At 43.5% G+C, this 24277-nt stretch overlaps 1 protein-coding gene across 2 annotated transcripts in view; it reads left to right on the forward strand.

The window, feature by feature from the left end:
* The window catches only part of T3dh (Type III alcohol dehydrogenase), an 84981-nt gene that overhangs the window by 50560 nt on the left and 10144 nt on the right, over nt 1-24277 (forward strand). For both annotated transcript variants that reach the window (XM_037422036.2, XM_075886681.1), the window contains exons 9-10: nt 13389-13467; nt 17523-17619. In XM_037422036.2, coding sequence (XP_037277933.2) covers nt 13389-13467; nt 17523-17619 — 176 coding nt within the window. The remainder of the gene's footprint in view (nt 1-13388; nt 13468-17522; nt 17620-24277) is intronic.

Below are 24277 nucleotides of genomic sequence, written 5' to 3' on the forward strand. Positions count from 1 at the left end.
CGATGCCTCCCCTGTCCATCGGCGGCCATACCTCATATCTTCAAACGAGCGTCACATAATTCAAGCAGAAGTCGACAAAATGCTCGCCAGAGACGTAATTGAGCCATCATGTAGTCGATGGGCTTCCCCTGTAAATCTTGTCAAAAAGAAGGACAACGCTTGGCGATTCTGTGTTGACTACTGACATCTGAATAAGATTACTAAGAAAGACGTCTACCCGCTACCGCGCATAGACGACGCCCTGGATTGTCTTCAAGGCGCTAAGTATTTTTCGTCCATTGATCTAAGATCAGGGTACTGGCAAATTGCTGTCGACGACATGGACCGCGAAAAGACCGTTTTTGTCACGCCTGATGGTCTCTACCAGTTTAAAGTCATGTCGTTCGGGTTATGCAACGCTCCGGCCACCTTCGAGCTGATGATAGACTCTATTTTGCATGGGTTCAAATGGTCAATTTGTCTATGTTACCTTGACCACGTTATCATCTTTTCTCCGACCTTTGAGACCCACTTCGATCGCCTATCCTCAATACTGGCTGTTTTTCGCAATGCCGGTCTCCAACTGAACTCGTCAAAGTGCCACTTCGGACGCCAGCAACTAATCATGTTGAGCCACCTTGTCGACTTCTCTGGTGTACGCCCTGATCCCGATAACGTGCGAGTCATGCGGAACTTCCCCATTCCGACCTGCACCAAAGAAGTCCGTAGCTTTCTCGGTCTGTGCTTGTACTTTCGACGTTTTGTGAACAACTATGCGGAAGTAGTCTGTCCTCTCACAAACTTACTGAGAAAAGATGTCTCATTCACATGGGGTGCTGCGCAGGCTACGGCGTTCTCTACACTTATTGCATTGCTAACAGAACCAGCTGTTATGACCCATTTTGACAACGCCACCTTTACAAAACTCCGCACCGATGCTAGTGGCCACGGAATTGGTGCTGTTTTGGTCCAGCATTAAAGCGGCTGTGCCTGCGTTATCGCCTATGCCAGCTGTCTCCTCTCACAGGTGTAAAGGAACTACTCAATCACCGAAAGGGAATGCCTTGCTCTCGTTTGGGCAGTAGCGAAATTTCGGCCCTATTTACACGGTCGACGTTTCACCGTCACAAAGGATCACCACGCACTTTGCTGGCTCGCATCCTTGAAGGACCCCACTGGGCGCCTTGGTCAATGGGCATTACGACTCCAAGAGTATAACTACTCGGTGTCCTACAAATCTGGCCGCTTACACCATGACGCTGACTGCTTATCTCGGAATCCAGTGGACCCACCTGAGGCGTTCGATGAAGCGCCATGTGTCCTGTTTCTCTCCGCTTTAAGCAACATCCGGGAGGAACAGCGCCGAGATCCTGTCTTACGTAACATTATCGAGAAGCTTCATTCTGCAGCACCCAATCTGTCTACTCAATTGTTCGTGCTCAAGCATGGCACATTGTACCGTTACAACGTCCGCCCTGATGGACACGAACTGCTCCTTGTGGTACCTTCTCACTTACGTGCAAGCGTGATCAGCCAGCTCCACGACGCTCCCACTGCTGTTCACCTCGGGCTGTCTCGGTGTATGACCGTGTACAGCATCGATTTTACTGGCCCAGTCTTTATCGCTTGGTCCGCAGCTACATCGCCTCATGCGACCAGTGTCAATGCCAAAAAAAAGAAAAAAAAAAAAAAAAACCTTTGGTGAGCCCTGCTGGGTTCCTCCAACCACTTGACGTTCCCTTTGATCCGTTCTTTCGACTTGGTCTTCACCTCCTAGGCCCTTTCCTTGCATCCACTTCTGGGAATAAGTAAATAGCTGTTGCGACGAATCACACAACGCGGTACGCCATTGCACGAGCTCTACCAACCAGCTGTGCCACAGACGTTGCCGATTTTCTTCTGCACGACGTCATACTTCACGACGTGAGGAGTTGACACACCACGCCAACTCCTCACAGATCGTGGGCGCTATTTTCTCTCCTGAGTAATCGATGATCTGCTTCGCTCCTGCGAGACAAAACATAAATTTACGACAGCCTACCACCCGCAAACTAACGGACTGACTGAGCGATTCAACCGGACTTTGACCGATATGCTCGCCAAGTACGTATCGTCCGACCACCAGGACTGGGACGTTGCCATGCCCTTCGTTACGTTCGCCTATAATTCCTCACGCCACGATGCAGCTGATTTTTCACCTTTCTATCTTGTGTTTGGCCGTAATCCGACTTTACTGTTTGACACCATCTTTCCGACAGCCGTCGACTCGACGACCGAATACGACCGCGATGCTATCACCAGAGCTCGAAAAGCACGAGAAGTTGCCCGTCAGCGCCTCTTAGCATCGCAAGATCAGCAGCGGCACCGTTACAACTCCCATCATCGCCAAGTTTCCTTTACTCCGGGTTCTCTTGTGCTATTGTGGACTCCGACCAGGCACGTTAGACTTTCTGAAAAACTGCTTTCCCGCTACTCGGGACCTTACTGCGTATTGTGCCAGGTGACAGATGTGACCTACGAGATAGCCCCGCTCGTGTCTTCCTCCTCCTCATCTTCACTATCTACAGACATTGTTTATGTATCTCGCCTTAAGCTTTACCACTCGGCAACATCATAGAAAGCACCGAGACGATGCTTCAGCACCCGGGGGTTATGTTATGAGACAATGTCCCACAAAAGCGGTTAGATAGGCGCGGAGAAAGATGACATGATTTTGGTGTAGGGCCTCCTTTGTGGGTATGCGCCAGGGTAGGAAGGATCATCATCTTCGGCTCTTGTTCTCCATCTTGGCTTGCGCGTTGGTGTGGTGTAAATATATCTTGAAACGCCTAGTATCGCACGTACCTTCACGTAACAATATATTAGGTTATAGCAGCCATGTACGGCTGGCGCTTGGGTCTCCTTTGCGTCTCGCAGCGTCCCCTTGTTGGCCTCGGTGGTGGGTGGATGGCATGGCCGCCGAATAAGCTACCTAATTCATGGGAACACCTAGCCCTCTCTCAACCAATTGCCCCTCCAAGAGGTGGTGCACCGATGCAATTTTTGAATTTCTACCAAACAAGAAAGATAACTTCCCAAAATACCGTATTTACTCGATTCTACTGTGCCCTCGATTGTAACACGCGCCCGGTTTCCACGGCGAAAAAAAAAAAACTAGGGCATCGATTGCAATGCGCACCCATTTTTCTCGTTGGCCCGCACGATCACACAACTCGGGGAAAACGACTCCTTTCGAGAGCGTCTTCCGTTTAAATATGAGGTACGGGGGAAGCTTGTGCCTATCTGATGTGCAACGGAGCACTGCTGTCACTCTAGTTTTACTGTGGCCCGATGTCAGCACACGAACTTGCTTCGCCCCCTTCTTCTCGACGGTTGTGGTGCCAGGCATGTCGAATCAAAGAGGCGTCTGATCGGCATTCCCGATTTGCCCAAGCAGGTAGCCGTTGTTGTGCCGCAAGTTTAGGACGAACCTCTGAAGACTGTGAAGCTTTTCTTCGTATTCCTCCGTTAGCTTCCGGCATATGCCCGTTCACCTTCGGAGGTAAAAGCCTTTCCTCTTCATAAAGTTAGTTAGCCAGCACCTGCTCGTTGCCCTGCCGCGATGGTCTAGTGGCTAAGGTACTCGGCTGCTGACCCGCAGGGCGCGGGTTCGAATCCCGGCTGCGGCGGCTGCATTTCCAATGGAGGCGGAAATGTTGTAGGCCCGTGTGCTCAGATTTGGGTGCACGTTAAAGAACCCCAGGTGGTCTAAATTTCCGGAGCCCTCAACTACGGCATCTCTCATAATCATATAGTGGTTTTGGGACGTTAAACCCCACATATCAATCAATCAACCAGCGCCTGCTCGTTTTAAACTGGCTCCGCATTAGCCCTTTTTCTAAGGCTAACTGCATAGCCTGCACTTGGAGCAGTTCTGTCGTCATGGGCCGCTGTGCCGCTCACTGCGCAATCACATACTCGCCGAGCAGCTCTTCAATTTGTGGAAACCTACCCTGCTGTGGTCCACTGAAGCCTTTGCGTGAATTTTTGCTGTCGACAATATTCTGCTTTTGTTTCCGCCAGTCCCGCACGCACGTTTCGGGAACTCCGAACGACCGCGATGCGGCCCGATTTCCGTCCGTTTCGGCACACACGATAACTTTTCTTTTAAAAGCAGCATTATGGTGCACTTGTCGAGTTTTTGGAGTCGGCCCTATCATGCCTTTGATGCTAATGCACTACGAAATGACGAACTCCTCAGCACACGTACGAAGTGCCGCGCATGGGAAACACATAGGCAGAAATGGCTGACGCTGCATGCCGACGCACGTAGGGGGCGGCCATTTTGGAAGTGCCGATGGCAATAAAATGACCGTACTCATTTTTTTTTTCGTACTCAATTCTAACGCGCATGCGGTATATGAACTCGCTTGACCGGGAAAAAAGGTGTGCGTTATATTCGAGTAATTACGGTACCACATCATCCACTGTGAAAGTACAGAAAAGAAAGCTAGAAGCATTTCATCTTTCCTTGTGTCCAAATGCCTTATAGAAACGCTAGGCGCAGGCTACAAAGCCACAAAGACCATTAGTGGTGACCTGCTACTCAAAATAAAAGACCACGCACAGTACCAGAGACTGCATAACTTTACATCATTTGGTGATCAGCCTATCACAATCGCACCGCATCGAACCATAAACACCGTAAAGAGTGTTGTACCAGATGGAGACCTGATGAACCTCTCTGATGAGGAACTTGTAACAGGCTGGAAAGACGAAAATGTCATTCAGGTGCAGCGTATCAAAATAAGAAGAGAAAAGAAAGAAACCCCAACGAAACACATCATACTCACTTTCGCATCTAGCACTCCCCCACTGAAACAGCAACAGGATATCTTAAACTGCCAGTCAGACCATACATACCCAACCTGCGGCGCTGCGTTAAGGGTCAGAGGTTCGAGCACGGCTCCCGGATCTGCCGAGGACAGCTTACCTGCGCGAAGTGCCGCACCAAAGGTCATACCGCTGACGATGACTGTCACTTACAAGTTCACTGCTCAAACTGTAGGGTGACCATCCCGCATATTCCAGGTCATGCGTGGCCTGGAAAAGATAAAAAGAAATAATAACCTCAAAGTTTAAATTGAAAAGCTTCTGTGAAGCGCGGCAGCGCGTTTCCCCGCATTTTGCAGGGAATACATCATATGCCGAAGTGGTGCGAGGGGGGTCAGCACCACTGCGGTTTTCGGCAATACCTTGGACCACGCCTAGCGTGCCGAGGCAAACGCCACAAGCACCCACGGGAGGAGAAGCCTTGGCTGCCTCACCCTCCTTGAATACAGCCCCACCGAAGGCCCCTGTGAACCCGGGCAGCAAGCAGCCAGGGCACGACACAAACAAAAGAGGTCCCTTCGACCTCTAGCCCGGTGGGTCGATGGCTCTGTCTGTCGCGACAAAGCCTACTATAAAAACAACATTGTCTGTCGTCTCTCCTGATGCAATGGACACATCCAGTGCACCGGCGCAAACTGCACCAAAGGAGCAGCGAAGTCCCCTCGAACGCTCTAAAAAAGACAGAACAGTAATTACAGGGCCTCCTAAAGGCTCTGTAAGATAAGTCACTTTTCTCTTTAGACACCAGCTACACTCATTTTTTACGCACAGCACTTCTTCACTCCCATAATGGAGACACAAATTATACAATGGAACATCAGAGGACTGCTTTGAAACCTCGACGATGTTCAAGAACTTCTACACAAACATTCTCCAAAAGTGCTGTGTGTATAGAAAACACACCTAAAATCCAGGAATACAAATTTTTTGTGTCCGTATGTTGTCTTCGGAAAAGACAGAGATGATGCTGTGGCGTTATATGGTGGTCTAGCCATCATTGTTTATCGAGGAGTAGCATGTACTCATGTACCACTACTAACATCCCTAGAGGCAGTGGCTGTTCGTGCAGTTCTATTGAATAAGCTCGTCACCATCTGCTCTCTATACATACTGCCGCAACACCACCTAGAAAAACATGAATTCTAGTTTTTAATAGATGAGTTACCAGAACCTTATCTGGTTCTAGGGGACCTGAATGCGCACAGCGGCTTATGCGGTGACTGTCGATCTGATGCCTAAGGTCGTCTCATCGAACAGTTCCTCTTTTCATCAGGTGCTTGTCTGTTGAGTAGGAAAGAGGCAACATGTTATAACCTTGCAAACAAAACTTACTCCTCCATAAACCTTATTATTGCGTCTCCTTCACTTCTACCACCACTCAAATGGAAAAGTATAAATAATCCATACAGAAGTGACCATTTTCCTGTCGTTTTGTGTACACCAACATCATACGAATGTCCTTCACGAGTTCCCAAATGGCTGAGATACAAAGCCGACAGGGAACAGTTTTATAACATTACTCATTTAAGTTGGAATGACATATGTAGGTTAAACATAGATGAAGCTGTGCAGTACTTGACAGCTTTCCGTATTAACGCAGCAGCCAAGTGCATCCCGCAAACATCCGGACTGCCCGACAAGCGACGCATCCCATGGTGGAACACTGCGTGTCGTAATGTGCGAAAGTAGCAGAACAAGGCATGGAGGTTGCTTCGGAATTCACCGACAGCCAAAAAATCTTAACAACTATAAAATCTAAAGGCAGGAGAACCCGTCGGAAGGCCAGAAGAAAAAGCTGGCACAAGTTCTTATCAGGAATCAATTCATATACACAAGAAGCTAAAGTATGGAACATGGTTCGTAGGGTAGCAGGAAGACACGTACATTAAATCTCACTCATTAACACGCAGGGTGACAGCCTGAACGATCATGCGAACTTCCACGGTGCCCACTACGAGCAGGTGGCTACCTCATCACACTATACTCAAGCTATCCAAAAATATAAAGCAAGGATAGAGAAGCAGAAACTAGAACACAAGTGTACAAACTACGAGGCGTACAACCAACTTTTCAACTTAGCTGAGGTACAAACATCACTAAACTTCGGCAGTAATTCTGCCCCAGGCTACGACCGAGTCGTGTATGAAATGTTGAAAAACCTGCCACTCAAAACGCGAAAAACATTACTCTCCCTATACAATGCTATCTGGCGTTGTGGTGCCATCCCTGCTTCCTGGAAAGAGGCTGTAGTTATTTTCATTTTAAGAGAGGGCAAGGACCCTTCCTCAGTTTTATTTTATATTGGCCCATTGCATTTACAAGCTGCCTTTGTAAACTTTTTGAAAATATGATAAACCGCCGACTTCTACATTTCCTTGAAACACACAATCTGCTCGACCGATTCCAGTGTGGATTTCGAGAGGGTAGATCCACCACCGACCATCTGGTGCGTATCGAGGCAGAGATCCAAGACGCTTTCGCCCACAAACAATACTTCGTCTCTGTGTTCCTCGATATCGAGAAGGCTTACGACACAACATGGCGTTTTGGCATATTAAGAGACTTGTCTCTCCTGAGTGTGCGCGGTAGAATGTTTTCCATAATCGAGAGTTACTTGTCCAATCGGACATTCTGTGTCCGCATGGGCAGTGTTCTCTCCCAAACATTTGTCCGAGAAACGGGAGTACCGCAAGGTGGTGTACTTAGTTGTACACTTTATCAAAATGAATTTCTTGCACCTGTCCATCCCCCGCAATATGTTCTATTGTACATATGTCAACGACGTCCATCTTGGCTTTAAGTCATGCAACCTGGCAATTTGTGAGCGACAGGTTCAGCTAGGTTTAAACAACGTCTCCAAATGGGCAGAAAAAAACAGATTCCGACTGAACTCACAAAAAAGCATGTGTGTCTTGTTCTCCCGAAAGAGAGGACTCAGAACCTGACATTCAACTGAGCGGTCAACGTCTGTCTGTCAAAGCCGAGCACAAATTCTTAGGTCTAATCTTAGACAACAAGTTAACCTTCATACCGCACATCAAGTATTTAAAAACAAAATGTCTAAAAGCCATGAATATTCTAAAGGTGTTGTCACGTACTACGTGGGGGGTAGTGACAGGCAATGTCTCATGAATTTGTATAAAAGCCTCATTCTCACCCGCTTACACTATGGGGCCATTGTTTATCAGTCTGCGACTCAAAATGCTTTGAAGATGCTGGACCCCGTGCACCATTTGGGCCTTCGCCTTTTTACAGGGGCCTTCCGCACAAGCCTTGTGGAAAGCCTGTATGTGGAATCGAATGAGTGGTTACTCTGCTTACAGAGATGTTACACATCTTTTGTGTACTACCTCAAGGTGAACGCAGACCAAGAACACCTCTCTCATTTCACAATCAATGATCGGTCTTGCTCTGCCCTGTTCCACAGCCGTCCTTCGCTGAGGAAACCGATGTGCTACTTCTAGAACACTTTATTTTATTTATTTTCAATGCTGCCAGTCTCATTCCGAGACCATGACAGGTGGGCATACAGATTGTACATGCAGGTGGTACATTAACAGCGCAGAAAACAGAAACAGGAATGTAGTGAAATGACAGTCATCACAAAGTATAAAAGCGAGAAATATACAAATTGTTTACATCTGCAAAGACAAAGAAACCATCACCAAAAAGAAGAGAAATTTTGCATTAAGTGCAGTGGTATACAGGCAAACAAATAGCAAACTTCCAAACACTCCAGTTAACACTTGTACACTCCACTAATACGCTTTCACTGGTAGCGCAATGCTTCTGGTGATGCGAGTATTGCCGCATTAAGAGAACATATTTTCTAATTTTAGTGCAAAGTCAGATACCGACTTCGCACTAGTTATGGAGGAATCCAAACAGTTTCATTTCTTTATGGCAAGTGGAAAAAAGGAGTGCTTGAACGTGTCATTGCGGTAAGAGTACTTCTTTCAGTGTGTGTGAATGTTTGTGCTTAATAACGCGGGAGTCTGACGGACGGATGTACAATGATGGGTCAATTTTATAATGGTTGTGAAGTAGCTGAAAAAAAAATTTAAGGCGCGCTTGTTTTGCTCGAATCGCAAGTGTTTGGAGGCCAGAGCTTGCTAACATATTTGTAGGAGAATCAGGGCGCTTATATTTGTTGCAGATGAATCTTGCTGCCTTCCTCTGTACATTTTCTAGCTTTTGAATGTTAGTGACTGTATAAGGAAACCATACTGTGTTAGCATATTCTAATACCGGTCTCACGTAAGTAGTATAGGCTAAAAGCTTGGTTGAGTGAGGGGCCAACCAAAGGCATCTGCGAAGATAAAAGAGCTTGCGCAGAGCAACCGAAGTAATGTTAGAAATGTGCGCATCCCATCTGAGGCTTGACGTTATCGTGACGCCTAAATATTTGTGCGCATTCACTTTTTCAAGCCTGGTGCCTTTAATGCTGTAGTCATACTGGATAGCTTCTTTTTTTCGGACGATATTTTTCGGAGTATCGTCATGCACACTGTTTTTTTGGGGTTAATCGACATTTGCCACATGTCGCACCAGTTGGAAAGATGGTGTAAAGAATCGCTTAGTGCAAGGTGATCTGAATGACTGTTAATTTCTTTGTAAATAATGCAGTCGTCGGCGAAAAGTCTAATGTTGCAAGAGATACTGTCTGTGATATCGTTAATAAAAACAAGAAATAACAAAGGCCCCAAAATGGAGCCTTGTGGTACTCCGGACGTAACAGGCAAGTTTTCTGATGGTACTTGGTCATACAGGACATATTGTGAACGATTACTTTTTGATGGCTCCTGCTGCATATCTGCCGCTGTGGCAGTGGCAGCTTATACACTGTGACATATCTTTTGCGGAAGTCACAAAGCATGCGCCTGTTGCACACATCCGCACATACTTTCATGAACTCCAACACAAATACAGTTGTCCCGAATTCTACACCGATGCCTCAAAGACGAACACTTGTGTCTCGTATGCTGCGGTTAACCTATCCTTTTCAGTTCCCAGTACTCTTCATCCTAACACAAGCATCTTTACTGCCGAAGCTCATGCAATTCTTGCAGCCGTTAAACACATTAAACAAACAAAACTGCAAAGCGCAGTAATATACACAGATTCCCTAAGCATGGTAAAAGCCCTCAAAACCCTGAAGAAACACAAAAATTCCGTTCTTGTATCTCTTTACTCACTGCTATGCACAGTATACTCACTCAAACAGCATGTTGTAGTGTGCTGGGTGCCAGGACCCGGCGAAATAGAAGGTAACGAATTGGCGGACCACTTGGCTGTATCTGCCAAGCCAACCAATGCCAGTACAACAATCTCAATTCCTGCACTTGACCTGAAACCTCTTCTCAAACGAAAACTCAGGGCTTTTTGGCAGCGCACATGGGATACACACACACGAAATAAACTGCATGTTACTTAGCCGCAACTCGGTCAATGGCCGGAAGTATCCGAGCAACGCAGCACACAAGTTACACTAAAACGGCTAAGAAGAGGACATACATACACGACACACTCACACCTGTCTGGTGACGATCCACCATTGTGTGAGAGATGTGGTGAAGCACAAACTGTGCTTCACATTTTAATTGAATGTAAGGAATTAGGCACCCTTAGAAAACAATTCGTCTCATTACGCTATCAACAGCAAATACCATTCCACCCTGCAATGTTCATTGGTAGGGAAGCACTTTTCAAACACGAGTCTTTACTGTCATTTTTAAAACAGGTGCAAGATTTTCAAGTGTTTTACCTAGGAAACTCGTAGCACGACCTCTAAAGAGAGGTCGCTACTGCAGTTATTACAAAAACACAGCACATGCCTCCTGACCCTTGTATACAAAGGCATCCAGGAGGCATTTGTGCTAACGCTAATTATCACCACAGTTTTATTATCACGGTTTTTTATTATCAAAACCTTTTCTCCCCCATTTTTACTATACATATCATGCCACTGTCATGATTTTAATACTTATGTTTTTACCCGCGTTAGTGCGAGGAATCTTAAGGCCCCTATACAGCCACGCACCATATCATTGTCTACATCTCTAGTCACTGAAAATAGCACTCTTTGGCCATCAATTGGCCCTTGCACCATAAAGCACCGCAAATCATCATCATCAACTTTTGTGCTTCATTGGCGTGGCGTAGTGATTGTTATTCACTAAGTCAGTTATGTTTTTTTCACTGTTGACATGTGATTTCAACTTTGTCAAGAAGTTTGTGAGTCTGTTACATTAATTCTGTAAAAGTACAGTGGAACCTTGTTCATATCATTTTCATGTAAAGTGGAAAGTAATATGAGGCCTGTTCGAAAAGTATCTGACCTTTGGTGGAAGAGAAAAAAAACTGACATAATTGGAGCGTTGGTTACCTTATCTCCTCGCAAAGTAGTCCCCCTGGTACTTCAACACTTCTCCCAGCTGTGCTGCCATTGTTGGAAGCATTCTGAGAAGGCTTCTTTTGGAATGGAGTTTAGTCCAGCTGTTGTTGCAGCCATAATGTCCTCCCTTGTCTGCAGTCGTTCCCTTTCCAATGTCCTCTGGAGCTTGAGAAACAGCCAAAAGTCGCAGGGAGCGATATCAGGAAGATAAGGAGCCTGTTGAACTACAGGAGTCTGACTTTTCGCCAAAAAAGTCTGAACCAAGTGTGAGGAATGTGCAGGAGCATTGTCGTGATAAATGCGCAAGTTTCCTGTTCATCACAACTCTGGTCTTGTGCGCCACACAGCATCACGTAGGCAAGGGAAGACATCCCTGTAGTACTCTTTGGTGAATGTTTGACCCTGTGGTGTGTACTCATGGTGTACCACACTGTGGGAGTCAAAGAAAGCACTCAGCATCACTTTGACGTTGCTGCGCACTTGGCGAGCCTTCTTTAATTTTGGTGTCATGAAACGCTGTCACAGTGATGATGGAGATTTGGTTTTCGGGTCATGTCCGTACACCAAGGACACGTGACGAGTGATAATGGTGTTCATGAAGTTAAGGTAAGTGATTGTGAAATTCATCATGTCCTGTGAGACTTTTAACACGAAGTTGCTTTTGCTCCGCTGTGAGCAGTTTCGGCATGAATTTCGCCGCAACTCTCTTCATGGCCAAATCTTTGGTCTTAATGGAATGTGCAGAGAAAGTGCTGATGCCCACCTCTTCTCCGATTTCCCGAATAGTCACACAATGGTCCTGCATCACCACAGCATTCACTTCGGCAATGACCTGGTCATTTTGGCATGATTATGGCGGACCCTAATGTGGCTCGCTCTGCACTGATGCGCAGCCATCTTTAAGCCGGTTGTACCACTCCTTAATCTGCGTGAATTAATATGACTGAAAGCCATATTCATCTTCCGAAAGGCTTCCACCTTGCTGTCGCTCGGTTTCTGGCAAAATTGGATGCAGTAGCACTGCTCCACTCACTCAGTCCTTTTTATTGCAATGAAAAACCGATAGGAGCACTGCGCACTACTTCACTCAAACGCTGCATCGACGCAGTGTCAGTCGGGAAAAAAAATGGCAGGCAGGAAAAAATTCACGCATGCTCAGAAGGTGCAAGGTCGGCTTATGCAAGTGTGCTTGTTTCAAATTCATCAGGTGCTAGGGGAAAAAAAAGGAGGTCGGATACTTTTCTAACAGACCTTATACATACTCTAAGATTGCTATTATCGAAAGCAGGCTTCGTAAAGTAGAAAGTGGGCACACTCGGGGCCAAACTGAAAGCAGAAGTGCGTGCGGCATGTTAATTGGCAATCTGGCACTGGCTATTCCTCTTCCTGCTCCCTTCTAGTGCGAATTTCTCCGTGCTGCCTGTAAGTGGTTGGCGTGTAAGACATTGTCTTGTGGTTCATTGGAATCTTAGTATACTGAAATATAAATGTTTTTGTTTTGAATATCCCACATCTGCTGTTGTACTATCCTGTAAAGCAGTAAATGTATAGAAATATAGCATCGCTGCTGTTTATCATCGGCCAGGAAACTAAAAATTAAAAAATGTTCACGCAAAAAGGGGGTAAGTCAAGCTCATTTTCTGAAAGTAAATAGGAACCCTGAGTAGGATTTTATGTAAGCGGAGATAAATGGGAAAACAGAGCATACTGTAAGCAAAGAAGTTACGAAATGCGAGTGCGATTTTTGAATATGTAGGTAAAACAGCACCAAATAAATTCAAAAGCTGGGTTGTTTTATGTTCATTTATGAATCTAAACAAAGGTAACGTATTTTTTTTTTCTTCTCACTGAGAAATGCAGCTGTCTATTATGCCAGCGTTGCTACCGGTTTAAACGCAGCAGGGTGCATTTGCAAAATGTACTCTGACGGGGAGCATTTTCTTCTGCCTACACTCTTCACTTCAGCCAAAGTATGTGCCCACCTAAGTAGACTTAGCTTGCTTGCTTGACGTGGGTATAAATTATTATCCTCAGAAGGGTATTATGCAGATCCGTATAAATCAAACTTGTGGGCATGGCTAGTAAAGAGTTGTGTGTGTCTTTTTCGTTCTCCCTGTTTTCACACTTTATCGTGGTCTGCAAGCCATGGCATGTCTTATCCTATTGCCGGCCAAGTGAAGGACTACAAGGCAACTGAGTACGTCACCGATCACCCCATCATTGTGAGTGCCAATCACTATTTCTTGCTTTCAATGGGAAGTAGCTAGCTTGCACAGAAAATGGCATTTCTCGTGGAAGTACCCTGCCGGGTCACTGTTGTGTGCGTGATGACGCAAGCATCATCCGAGAGTTATCTTTCTTTTTATTGGCATTTTTTTCTGCTCTCGTCAGGTTAGTCTGCTAACTAATGAATCCTTCTGCAGTGGTGTGTGTACAACTATTCTTTATTGATATGATTTAATTAATATACCTACTATTAGTAAATGTATGGTAAACTCTCGTGAAACGGAACCTGAAGGGACCAGAAAAATGTGTTCAATTTAATGGCAGTTCTGTTTACCGAGAGATGAACATGGGTGCAGAACACAACTACTGAGCCCATTATATCAGAAACAGTTGTTCCATTTAGGCAGCAGTTCGATTTAACACATTTCCGTTTAATGAGTCTACTGTAGTAGCAGTTGTTCATATTAGCTGGAATAGGATGCATTTCACCTCTGGACCCCCTGCCTACTTTTGTGAAAAACATCCTTCATCATGTTCATTGCTCGCTCAGGAGTGACAATGTGAAATAACATAGTGTCAGAAATGCCGTTGCTGACCACTTTGGGCCGAATTTGCTGCTTAACTATGTTGACTGGCTACAAAATTTTAAAATTGGTTGCATCGCTACTTTCAACTTCTCTTTTGGCATGTTTAGTAAGCATTTTTTTTCATACTTGCAGATAAATTACATTGTTTACAAGCTTTTCGGTCATGTCAACCAACGCATTCACATGCCCTCCTCCTGCCTGTAGGCTGTTGTATTAAGGCACACCGACACAACTGGTGTCTCTTGTGCGATTACAATTTGATGACGTTTCACGCATGTTTTCAAAGACAGGGTTAGCATGTAGTTTACGCTGCTTGTCATCTGTGGTGACGCTGTCTGCCAGTTTCTAATGCTGAGCGATGCATGTGTTTTCGTGTGAAATAGTGGGCAAAAACAGCAATCTACAATAAAGTGAAACTGCATTGTTCACTTTCAAGCAGATTTCAACGTACTTGAAGCTGAACTGTCGTTATGGTAACTACTAATCCCTTTCGGTGTGCGGTGTTTAGGACAAATGGGTTTAACGTTTAATGTTCCTACTAACCAGCCGACTGGAGTGTTTTGAAATTACCTAGTCTCCAGGAAAAGTCCATCTACTCTGTGTGAACTATGTGTGGGCACACAGAACTTACAAATTCTTGTTAATTTATCTCCAACTTGGCTGTAGCTAAAGAGGACCAAGTAACAGGGGAAAAAAAAATTTCTTTGTTTTTGTTTATTCAAAGTCAAATTTATTGTTCAATAATAGAAACTCTGTTATATTATGTTATATTTGGCTGCTACAGTAAGAGCTCGTCAATTTAGATTTCCTGGGACTGGAAAAACAGTCTAAATTACCATAGTGCAGATTTAAATACTGCAAGTATTAAGAAAACAATAAATGAATGTCTATTACATAAATTACCTTTCATCTTCTTGAGAAAAGTCATCAATACTTTGGCAATAGAGTTGTGGAAAAGTCGCAATTTTTGTCATTTGGAATGTCAATCACAATGCGAGTGCGGCTCAGGGCCCTTGTTTGTTAATGCGGAATGCGCTCTGATTTCATGGCTTATTAAATGCAAACAATGTGATCATGTATGGTGACCATGCCTTTTAGGAGGCCCACAGTTATTTTGGCTGTCTGAGAACGCCATTTTCGTACCTTAGTGACATACATATTAATGTGGCACGCTTGGTGTACTCTGAGGATCTTCTGAATTAACAAGCTTGGGGTAAAATATTAGGCTTGTGCAAATATTTGAATGCTTTGATTATTTGAGCGAATATGACCATATTCAAGTTCATCTTGATTCAAATTTATTTTAGTGAAATTTGGAAACATGATTTAAATATAACTTATCGAAAATTTTAAAGTATTTGCAACGAACCAATATGTGCGCATGTAACCCCCTGTGAAACTTGTTTCATTGTAGTGTAAAGATGCTTAACCATGAAAGCATCTATTTAAATATTGATTGTGAATTTTTGTAAAGATAACTTCGCTGCAGTGAAGGGGTACTAAACCGTGAAAACATCTATTCAGAGAAAATCTGCACTGCCACAAAACCCTACTTGAAGGTTAAATAAACATATTAGCCTTAAATTGATTGATCATTTTTGAAGTCTGATGGCTTTTAAGGGAACAAAGTAAACAAAACAATTGAAGCAAATCATTTTTTAAAATTTCTGCGTTATTTCAAATTTGTGGCGTTTTCTGAACCAAAATCAGTTGCTTGTTTCTTCTCGCAGATTCTTTTTCTCTAAACATGACACATTTAGAACTTGTGCCATGCCCTGCCCCCATTCTTATGTAGGAAAGGATTTTTTCCAGTTAAAGCATCATAGCCTTGTGGATAGGTTACAGTTAGCAAGCTGGAGTGCATTCAGCACATTCAGAAAAGAATGGGCCCACAACTACAAAAACGAAATAATGTAGAGGCATCAAGCTTTCTTTCGGGAAATCTACATTTAACCGGAGACTTCTTAATAGTTCCATCAAATCAAATAGGGCCAGCTTGGAGGAAATGCAAAAAGCTGTCTGGGCCACATATTTTCACACGGCGTCAAAGGATACCAATTCATTCTGCGGCCTTTGCCCGACGGGTGCTGAAACTTGATGTAAAATCAATAAAGCTTTATTTAATGGTCCACCATTCATTCATAAAGAACATTTTCCGGTATCTGTTATTGAAACTGTTAAAGCCAAATCATTCGTAACTAGCTCATCTAGAAACACATGCTAAATTTTTCTATGGAAAAATTCGAAACCTCATTGAATTTTTATGTGGAAGCGCACCCCCAAAACAAAGTTTTTCTCGGACATCGAACACTGGAAATATCCACTCTTGATGTTATGCTCACTTAATAACGATGGCAATATAGCGCGTGTGAATGCACTTAACTCCTTTGGAATTTCGCTAGGGCGCTGCACAGTGCAGACCCATGCACCCTTGACCTGCGCCAACAGTACACTGCTGACAGGGCTGCACAGCTGGTGACAAAGGAGGCTCGACAGGCAAGATGTTTGAACACAAACAGAAAATAATATCATTGTTGATAAATATTTGGCTGGTGCCTATGGAACGAGTCTGTCAATTCACTGTGATGTTATTGTACTTTTAAAATAATGCACATTTTCAACTTTAACTGCTATTGTCTTGAAACATGGCTTTTTCATACTTATTTTCCTTTATCTCAGCAACCACAGTGTATAGAATCATAGACTTCGGCCAGTGTTTAGGTGATATAATTGGCAATGTGCTGAAGCAGAATTATTATTGTGTGAAGAAGTGCTTTTCTTCAGACAGCCAGTGACCTGCACTAAACATCTGCAACCGCTCGGCTACACATAAGCATGGTATGAGCGGTATTAAATTCCAAACATTTCTTTATATACTTCGAGCACCTTTGGTGTCCATCTGCGTGTCTATCTATCTATCTATCTAGCTGCCTATGCCTGGGTGCTCTCGTAATCAACGCCTCAACTTGGGGCAAACAAAAATTAGTAATGGAGGGTAAGCTGGTTTGATGAATATGACTCGCTGGTCATGACATCAATAATGTCACAATTCTGTCACATATGTCGTCACTTTCTGCCAGACAGTGGCACATACCCAGGTGTGGGTATGTGAGATTTGTTTACACTCCTCACGCATTGATGTCGGCGTCATGAGGGGGTCCGCGCGCAGCATGCAGTTTAAAATTTATTTTAAATATTGTAGGTATTTGCACACACAATATGTCTATGCTATATTTCACCCAATATGTTCTATGCTGCATTTGCTCTTAATATTTCATAGATGTGTACGTCTCTAGATAAATCTATTTATCTCATTATCTCACCTTCATAATATTGTCCTACACTGTTTCTTCCTTTCATCTTGTCTCTCATGCATAATCTACTTAGCCTATTGGGTGTGGGGCCACATTTACATTCACTTCACTCTGAAGTCTTGCTTTCTCCTTTTTCTCCACCTCTTGCAGCCCCATGGCCTCTCAGTGGTAATGACATCACCGGCTGTCTTCGAGTTCACTGCCGCCATGTGTCCCGAGCGCCACATTGAGGCAGTCAAGGCCCTCGGTGAGTCCCCCTGCTGCTCAAACTATTAGGATGATGATTAGTGGATCTTTGTGGCGCAAGGGCCATAGGTGGCCAAAGAGCGCCATGTCATTGATGCGATGTAATTGATGACTAATGATTGCGATGACAAGGTGTATTATGGCTGCATAAAGGCCTAAAACCACGTGCCGCATAAAAGCATAAAATATGTGCATAAAGTTTTAAATTATGACAGTGAAACGCAATTTGATTTAAGAGGTGGAATGAATCACAAGTGACCTTAGTATCTACAAGTGAGCGATTGTAAAATAGCACGAATGCCTCCTCAACCCCTTTAAAACCAAAGGATGAGAGGCAGGTGCTTCTCGCAGCCGCTACCACAGCAACAACCTCTGCAGAGAGTTTATGCTACGGGTTTACCTTGTATATGATGCTGAAGGTTTGAATTTTATCTAAAAACGCAAATAATGACTGATATTTAAAAAGTAGTTTTTTGCCAAAGAATATTCCAGAATGTAGTAGAATGTGTTCATAGTAAGCTTATGGAAAATGCTTTTTTCTAATAGAGTCAAACTCACTGCATTAGATGAGGATGTGGTTGACGGTTAGTGATTCACCATATCTATCACACAAAGTTGGATCGCAACTGCACAAAAGGTGTGAGTGTGTGCTGTGTGTATGTCCTGTTTGTAGCCTCGTAAGTGTAACTTCTGTGTGGCGTGATTTTGATACTGGTGGCCAGTTACCAAGGAACGGCTTAATGACGTGTAATTTATTTTCTCTGGGACTATTCCATGTGCTCTGCCAATAAGCTCTAAGCTTTCGTTTAAGATATGGTTTTAGGTCAAGAGGAGGGATAGCTACGGATGTATTAGCAGCGCTGTCTAGGATAGATGCGGCTAGCTGGTCCGTCATCATGTTACCTTGGATCTCGCGGTGACCTGGAACCCAGCACACTACAACATGCTGTTTAGACTTGTACACTGTGCATAGAAGTGAATAAAGCAAGACAAGGACAGGATTTTTGTTTTTTTTAGAGTTTTCAGAGCTTTTACAATGCTTAGGGAATCTGTGTAGATTATTGCCTTTTCTAGCTTTAATTCTTTAATTTGCTTAACGGCCGCAAGTATCGCAAAAGCTTCTGCGGTGAACATGCTTGTGTTAGAATGCAGAGCGCCAGCATCCAAAAAGGATGGAACAACCGCTGCGTATGAAACAGAAATGTAAGACTTTGAGGCAGCAGTAAAAAATTCAGGACAAGTGTATTTATGTTGCAATTTCATGAAGTGTGTGTGGATGTCTACAATGGGTGCATGCTTTGTAACCTCTAAGAAAGACACATCGCAGTTTATCGACTGCCACTGCCACGATACCACCATGGCAGTGGCAAGTGTGCTACAGGAGCCATCAAAAGGTGGTCAAGTGGCACACCAGTTTCCTGAGCAAGGCCCCTCACACGAATCGAGTAGATTTGTCGCAACGAAGGCTAATTGTAAAACAGTGCAGAACTTGACATATCATTAATAGTCGAATGTGTAGGGTGTTCTTTGTCTGCATTCACTTTGAAATAATATAGCAAGGACATGAACGAATGGTCGTTGCAACTTCAGAGATCTTACGATTCTATGTACAGGCACTCTACTGGACAAGTGCGAAAAGCACCCATAGGGAGCCGGATGCCTAAATGATAGACCGAGTCAATAATTTTCAAAGCGCTTGGTGTGGCAGACTGATAGACAATCACCCGATAATCTAAGCGCACGTGTACGAGGCTTTTATAAAGATTCATGAGACATTTTCTATCACTGCCCCATGATGTGCGCGACAAGATCTTTAGTACATTCATATATTTCAGGCATTTATTTTTTAGATTTTTTATGTGCGGTACAAATGTCGATTTTATATCTGAAGTTATGCCTAAAAATTTGTGTTCAGTTTTCGCAGCAAGCCACTGACCGTGAAGGTGAATAGTCGTATCGGGATGAAAACCTCTCTTTCTTGAAAATAAAATGCATGTGCCTTTTTGCGGGTTAAGGGTGAACCCATTCTCGTCTGCCCATTTAGTAACCTTATTCAAACCAAGTATGAGCTGCCGCTCGCAGATTCCAAGATTGCAGTATTTAAAACCAATTGGAACATCGTCGACATATGTGCAATAAAAGATACTGGGTGGAATGTGGGAATGCAAGGTAGTCATTTTTACAAAAGAAAGTGTGCAGCTCAAGACACCACCTTGCGACTCCTGTCTCCTGGACAAATGTTCGTGACAAGACATTCCCCACCCGAACACAAAAAGTGCGGTTGGACAAGTAACTTTCAATTATGGTCAGCATGTTACCTCGGACACCAAAGTGCAAGAGGTCTCACAGTATGCCGAAGCGCCAGGTGGTGTCGTAAGCCTTCTCTATATCGAGAAACAATGAAAGCAAGAATTGATTATGGATAAAAGCATCACGAATTTGCGCATCTATTTGTAACAAGCGGTCAGTAGTGGATCTATCCTCACGAAATCAACACTGGTATGGGTCCAGTAAATTGTTTGTTTCCAGAATATGTAAAAGGCGGCGGTTAATCATCTTTTCGAAAAGTTTACACAGGCAGCTTGTGAGAGTGATAGGCCTGTAGCTTGTGACGGATGATGGATCTTTGCTTTATTTTAGAATCGGAATAATAATGACTTCTTTCCAAGCAGAAGGAATCTCGCCGGAAAACCAAATGGCATTATACAAGGGAAGAAGGACTTTTTGTGTTTCAGAGGGCAGGTGGTTTAGCATTTATTTATTTATTTTATTTTTATTTATTTTATATACTGCCAGTCCCAAAGAAGACTAATGCAGGAGGGCAAACAAAATACACAAGAAATACATATACAACCAAATACACAATAGATACACTTGCACTTACATGCGAGAATGCGCGACAGCAGATATTCTATAATAATACATGAAGAGTATAAAAGCACAACCTATGTCAGGCAGATATGCACAAAAATATTGTAATACATAATGCACTGATAACACAGACATATTCAAGAAGCATCAAGAACTGTACAAGCGAGAAAAAAAGCATAGAAAGGAAAAACATCGTTTCGGCTATGAGTGATATGCAGGGTTTAACGTCCCAAAACCACGATATGATTATGAGAGGCGCGGCTATGAGTGTCACGAATGTGGTTTTCAAGCAAAGTTAAAAGAAGTATTCAGATCTTTAGTATTAGTCAGACAAGCGGGCTATCTATTCCATTCTCTAATTGACTGTGGGAAGAAAGAATACTTGAAGCAGTTGGTGCTGAAACGGTATTCTTGTAATGTTAGTGGATGTTTATGGCGTGACTGTCGGGTTTCTGAAGTAGATATGAATCTTGAGCTGTCGATGTTTAGCTGCCTATGAATAAGTTGGAAGAACATTTTTAGGCGTGCGAGTTTAGCGCGATTTCGTAATGTTAGTAGCCCGGCTCTTGCGATCAGTTCAGAGGGTGAGTCGAGCAAGCTGTATTTATTATAGGTAAATCTAACTGCTTTCCTTTGCACCCCTTCTAGCTTTTTAATTAGGTTCTTTGTTGCCAGGAACCAGACTAAGTTGACGTATTCTAATAATCGGCGGATTAAGGTTTTATATGCTAATAGTTTTGTTTGAGGTGGTGCAGAACGTAGTCATCTTTTTAGGAAAAATAATCTTTTTAAGGCTGAAGATGTAACATAGTTAACATGCACCTCCCATCTAAGATGATTAGAAATCACTAGTCCTAGGTATTTATGCTGTTTTAGGGAAGTTAGTGGTGTGTCTTCAATAGTGTAGTCACAATATGATAGCGTTTGTTTACGCGATATTCTTAACAAAGCTGATTTTTTTACGTTTAGGGTCATCTGCCATTTCGTGCACCAATTAGATACTGATAATAGGGCATTACTAAGAGCAATATGGTCTGAAAGAGAGTTAACTTCTTTATAAATAATATAATCGTCGGTGAAAAGCTTGATGTTCCTTCCAATGGACTGGGGCAAATCGTTAATAAATATAAGAAATAATATAGGGGCTAAACCGCTGCCCTGCGGTACACCTGATGTAACTTTTGATAGCTCCGATGTTTGCTGGTTTATTTTTACGAACTGTGTTTGCCTGGTCAGATATGCGCTAATCCATTTTGTGATTGGTCCTTTACCTAATGTTGCCTGCAGTTTAATTATTAACTTTTGATGCGAAACCCGGTCGAATGCTTTTGAAAAGTCGAGTGAAATAAGGTCGATCTGCTTTTGATGGTCAATGGCCGATGACAGTTCATGTATTAATTCAGTAAGTTGCGTAACGGTAGATAGGCCTTTATGGAAACCGTGCTGAAATGGTGACAAAATGTGCTCTTTTTCAAGGTAAGTAGTGACATGCTTAAGAATAATGTGCTCTAGTATTTTGGGAGTAGTGCTTGTCAAGAATATCGGGTGATAATTGGCGACGTCAACCTCACTACCCGATTTGTAAATTGGTATGACTCTTGCCACTTTCCAGTCATTGGGAAGTGAGCATTTTGTTAGGGACATGCTAAATATAATGAACAGATATTTGGTTATCCATTCAGCGTAACGGGCGAGAGACTGATTCGGTATATTATCAGGCCCTGGTTGTTTCTTAACCTTCGTTTTTAGCAAAAGGTCAAATATAGCCCCGCCGCGGTGGTCTAGTGGCTAAGGTACTCGGCTGCTGACCCGCAGGTCGCGGGTTCGATTCCCGGCTGCGGCGGCTGCGTTTTCGATGGAGGCGGAAATGTTGTAGGCCCGTGTACTCAGATTTGGGTGCACGTTAAAGAACCCCAGGTGGTCAAAATTTCCGGAGCCCTCCACTACGGCGTCTCTCATAATCAAATGGTGGTTTTGGGACGTTAAACTCCACAAATCAATCAAATCAAAGGTCAAATATACCCGCTTTGCTTAAGCGGACAGGTTCAATGGAGTTGACGCTATGAATTTCGAGAGGCGCAGGGATGTCGCTGTCTGTGGTTAAAACTGAATGAAAGTAGTTATTGAACAAATTACCTAGCTCGTTCTCTGCTTTCCTCTGGACATATTTTGCTATCTTTCTTTATTTTTTGGATTAAAATAGTTCCAGAACTTTTGAGGTGCATCATTTATAAAGTTGAGTAAAGTGGAAGAAAAGTAGTAGTTTTTGGCAGCTTTAATTTGAGACTTCATGGAAATAATGGCTTCTGTAAGGTGCTTAGTAATTATGACATTCGATGTTTGTTTTGAAGACTTTCTCAGGCACTTTACATTTCGCATGAATAATGTCTCAATTTATCCATGGATTGAACTGTCTTTCCCTCTTTGTTTTAGTTGGTACGTAGTGAGATATGGAATACGATACAATTTCTTTAAATTTCTGCCACAAGGTTTCCATATCAATATCTGGATGACTGGCTAGCTGTTCGAATGAACTAAGTTCGTGTGATAAGTGGTCCAGTAAACTAGTGTCATCAGCATTGCTGAAGTCGAGATAAGACACAGTTGAGTTGGAATGCCTGATACGCTCATGTAAGGGATCGAGCATGATAGTATCTTGTGATCGGATATGCCATCTGTTAGTTCAATGGCAGCCTTATCTGCAAGGAAGTGGTCACTAATAAAAATTAGGTGAAGCTCATTTGAAGAACACCCCTGTACACGTGTGGGCTCTTTAACAATTTGAGAGAGATTAAATGTCAGCATAGTATCAATAATGATGTCGGACGAGGGTGATTGATGGTTCACAGTGAGCCAGTCGATATCGGGAAGGTTAAAATCGCCAACCAGTATTAGTCCACTTGCAAGAGCATGAAGGTGCAGGTACTGCGATAAACGCAACGTATTATCAGTGGATAGGTGCCTAAGTGAATTTTACAGAATACCGCTTCGACTCCTTCGACATCGGGAAGTGCCGTAAAGGTGATATCTCTTCTTACTTGGATGACCACTCCTCCCCCACGTGTATTCCTATCTTTACGTAAGATTACATAGTTTGGGGGTGTTATCTCGAAGACCCTGACATCACTTGACAGCCACGTTTCAGTGAGTGTGACAGTCGGGATCTTTGCCAAGTAGAAAAGATTCTAGCCAGGTTGTCTTGAGAATAATGCTGCGAACGTTTATGTTTGCGAACTTTGCTTGGTGCGTTTCTGGGTTTCGCGTGGTCGCAAAGTGCGCACTTGGGTTTCTTCGTTTTTTTGCTGAGGGTTGCGCCTAATCGGCCGAATGTAGTTTGCCTCCTCATCCCATACAAATATATCACCATTGATTTTCAATTTGTCAAATACGAGATTTACCTTTTCACCTGCCATTTTCTTTGCTTTAGCTGCTTGCCACAGCTTCTTCCCGATGTTTCGCACGCGGAGAGAAAAATCTTCTCCCACCGCGATCTTTGATCCCTTTAATTTATAGCAATACTTTAAAATAGCAGTTTTTTCCTGGAAATCTAGGAGTTTTAGTATTAATTGCCATGCATTATTAGCAGAAGGTCTTCCCAGTCTATGGATATGCTCGATAGCAACTGGTTCTAGTTCAAGTAGCTTCTTTATTACATCTTCATTAACTACTTCAGCCAGGTCCCTGTAATTTTTTTTGCCCTTCTCTGGAATTTCATACATGATCAAATTAGACCGTCGTGAGCGGTTTTCAAGGTCTAGTCTGGCTTCTATAGCTGAAAGGGATTGCTG

The sequence above is a fragment of the Rhipicephalus microplus genome, chromosome 2, assembly GCF_043290135.1.
Source record: "Rhipicephalus microplus isolate Deutch F79 chromosome 2, USDA_Rmic, whole genome shotgun sequence".
Classification (NCBI taxonomy): Eukaryota; Metazoa; Arthropoda; class Arachnida; order Ixodida; family Ixodidae; genus Rhipicephalus; species Rhipicephalus microplus.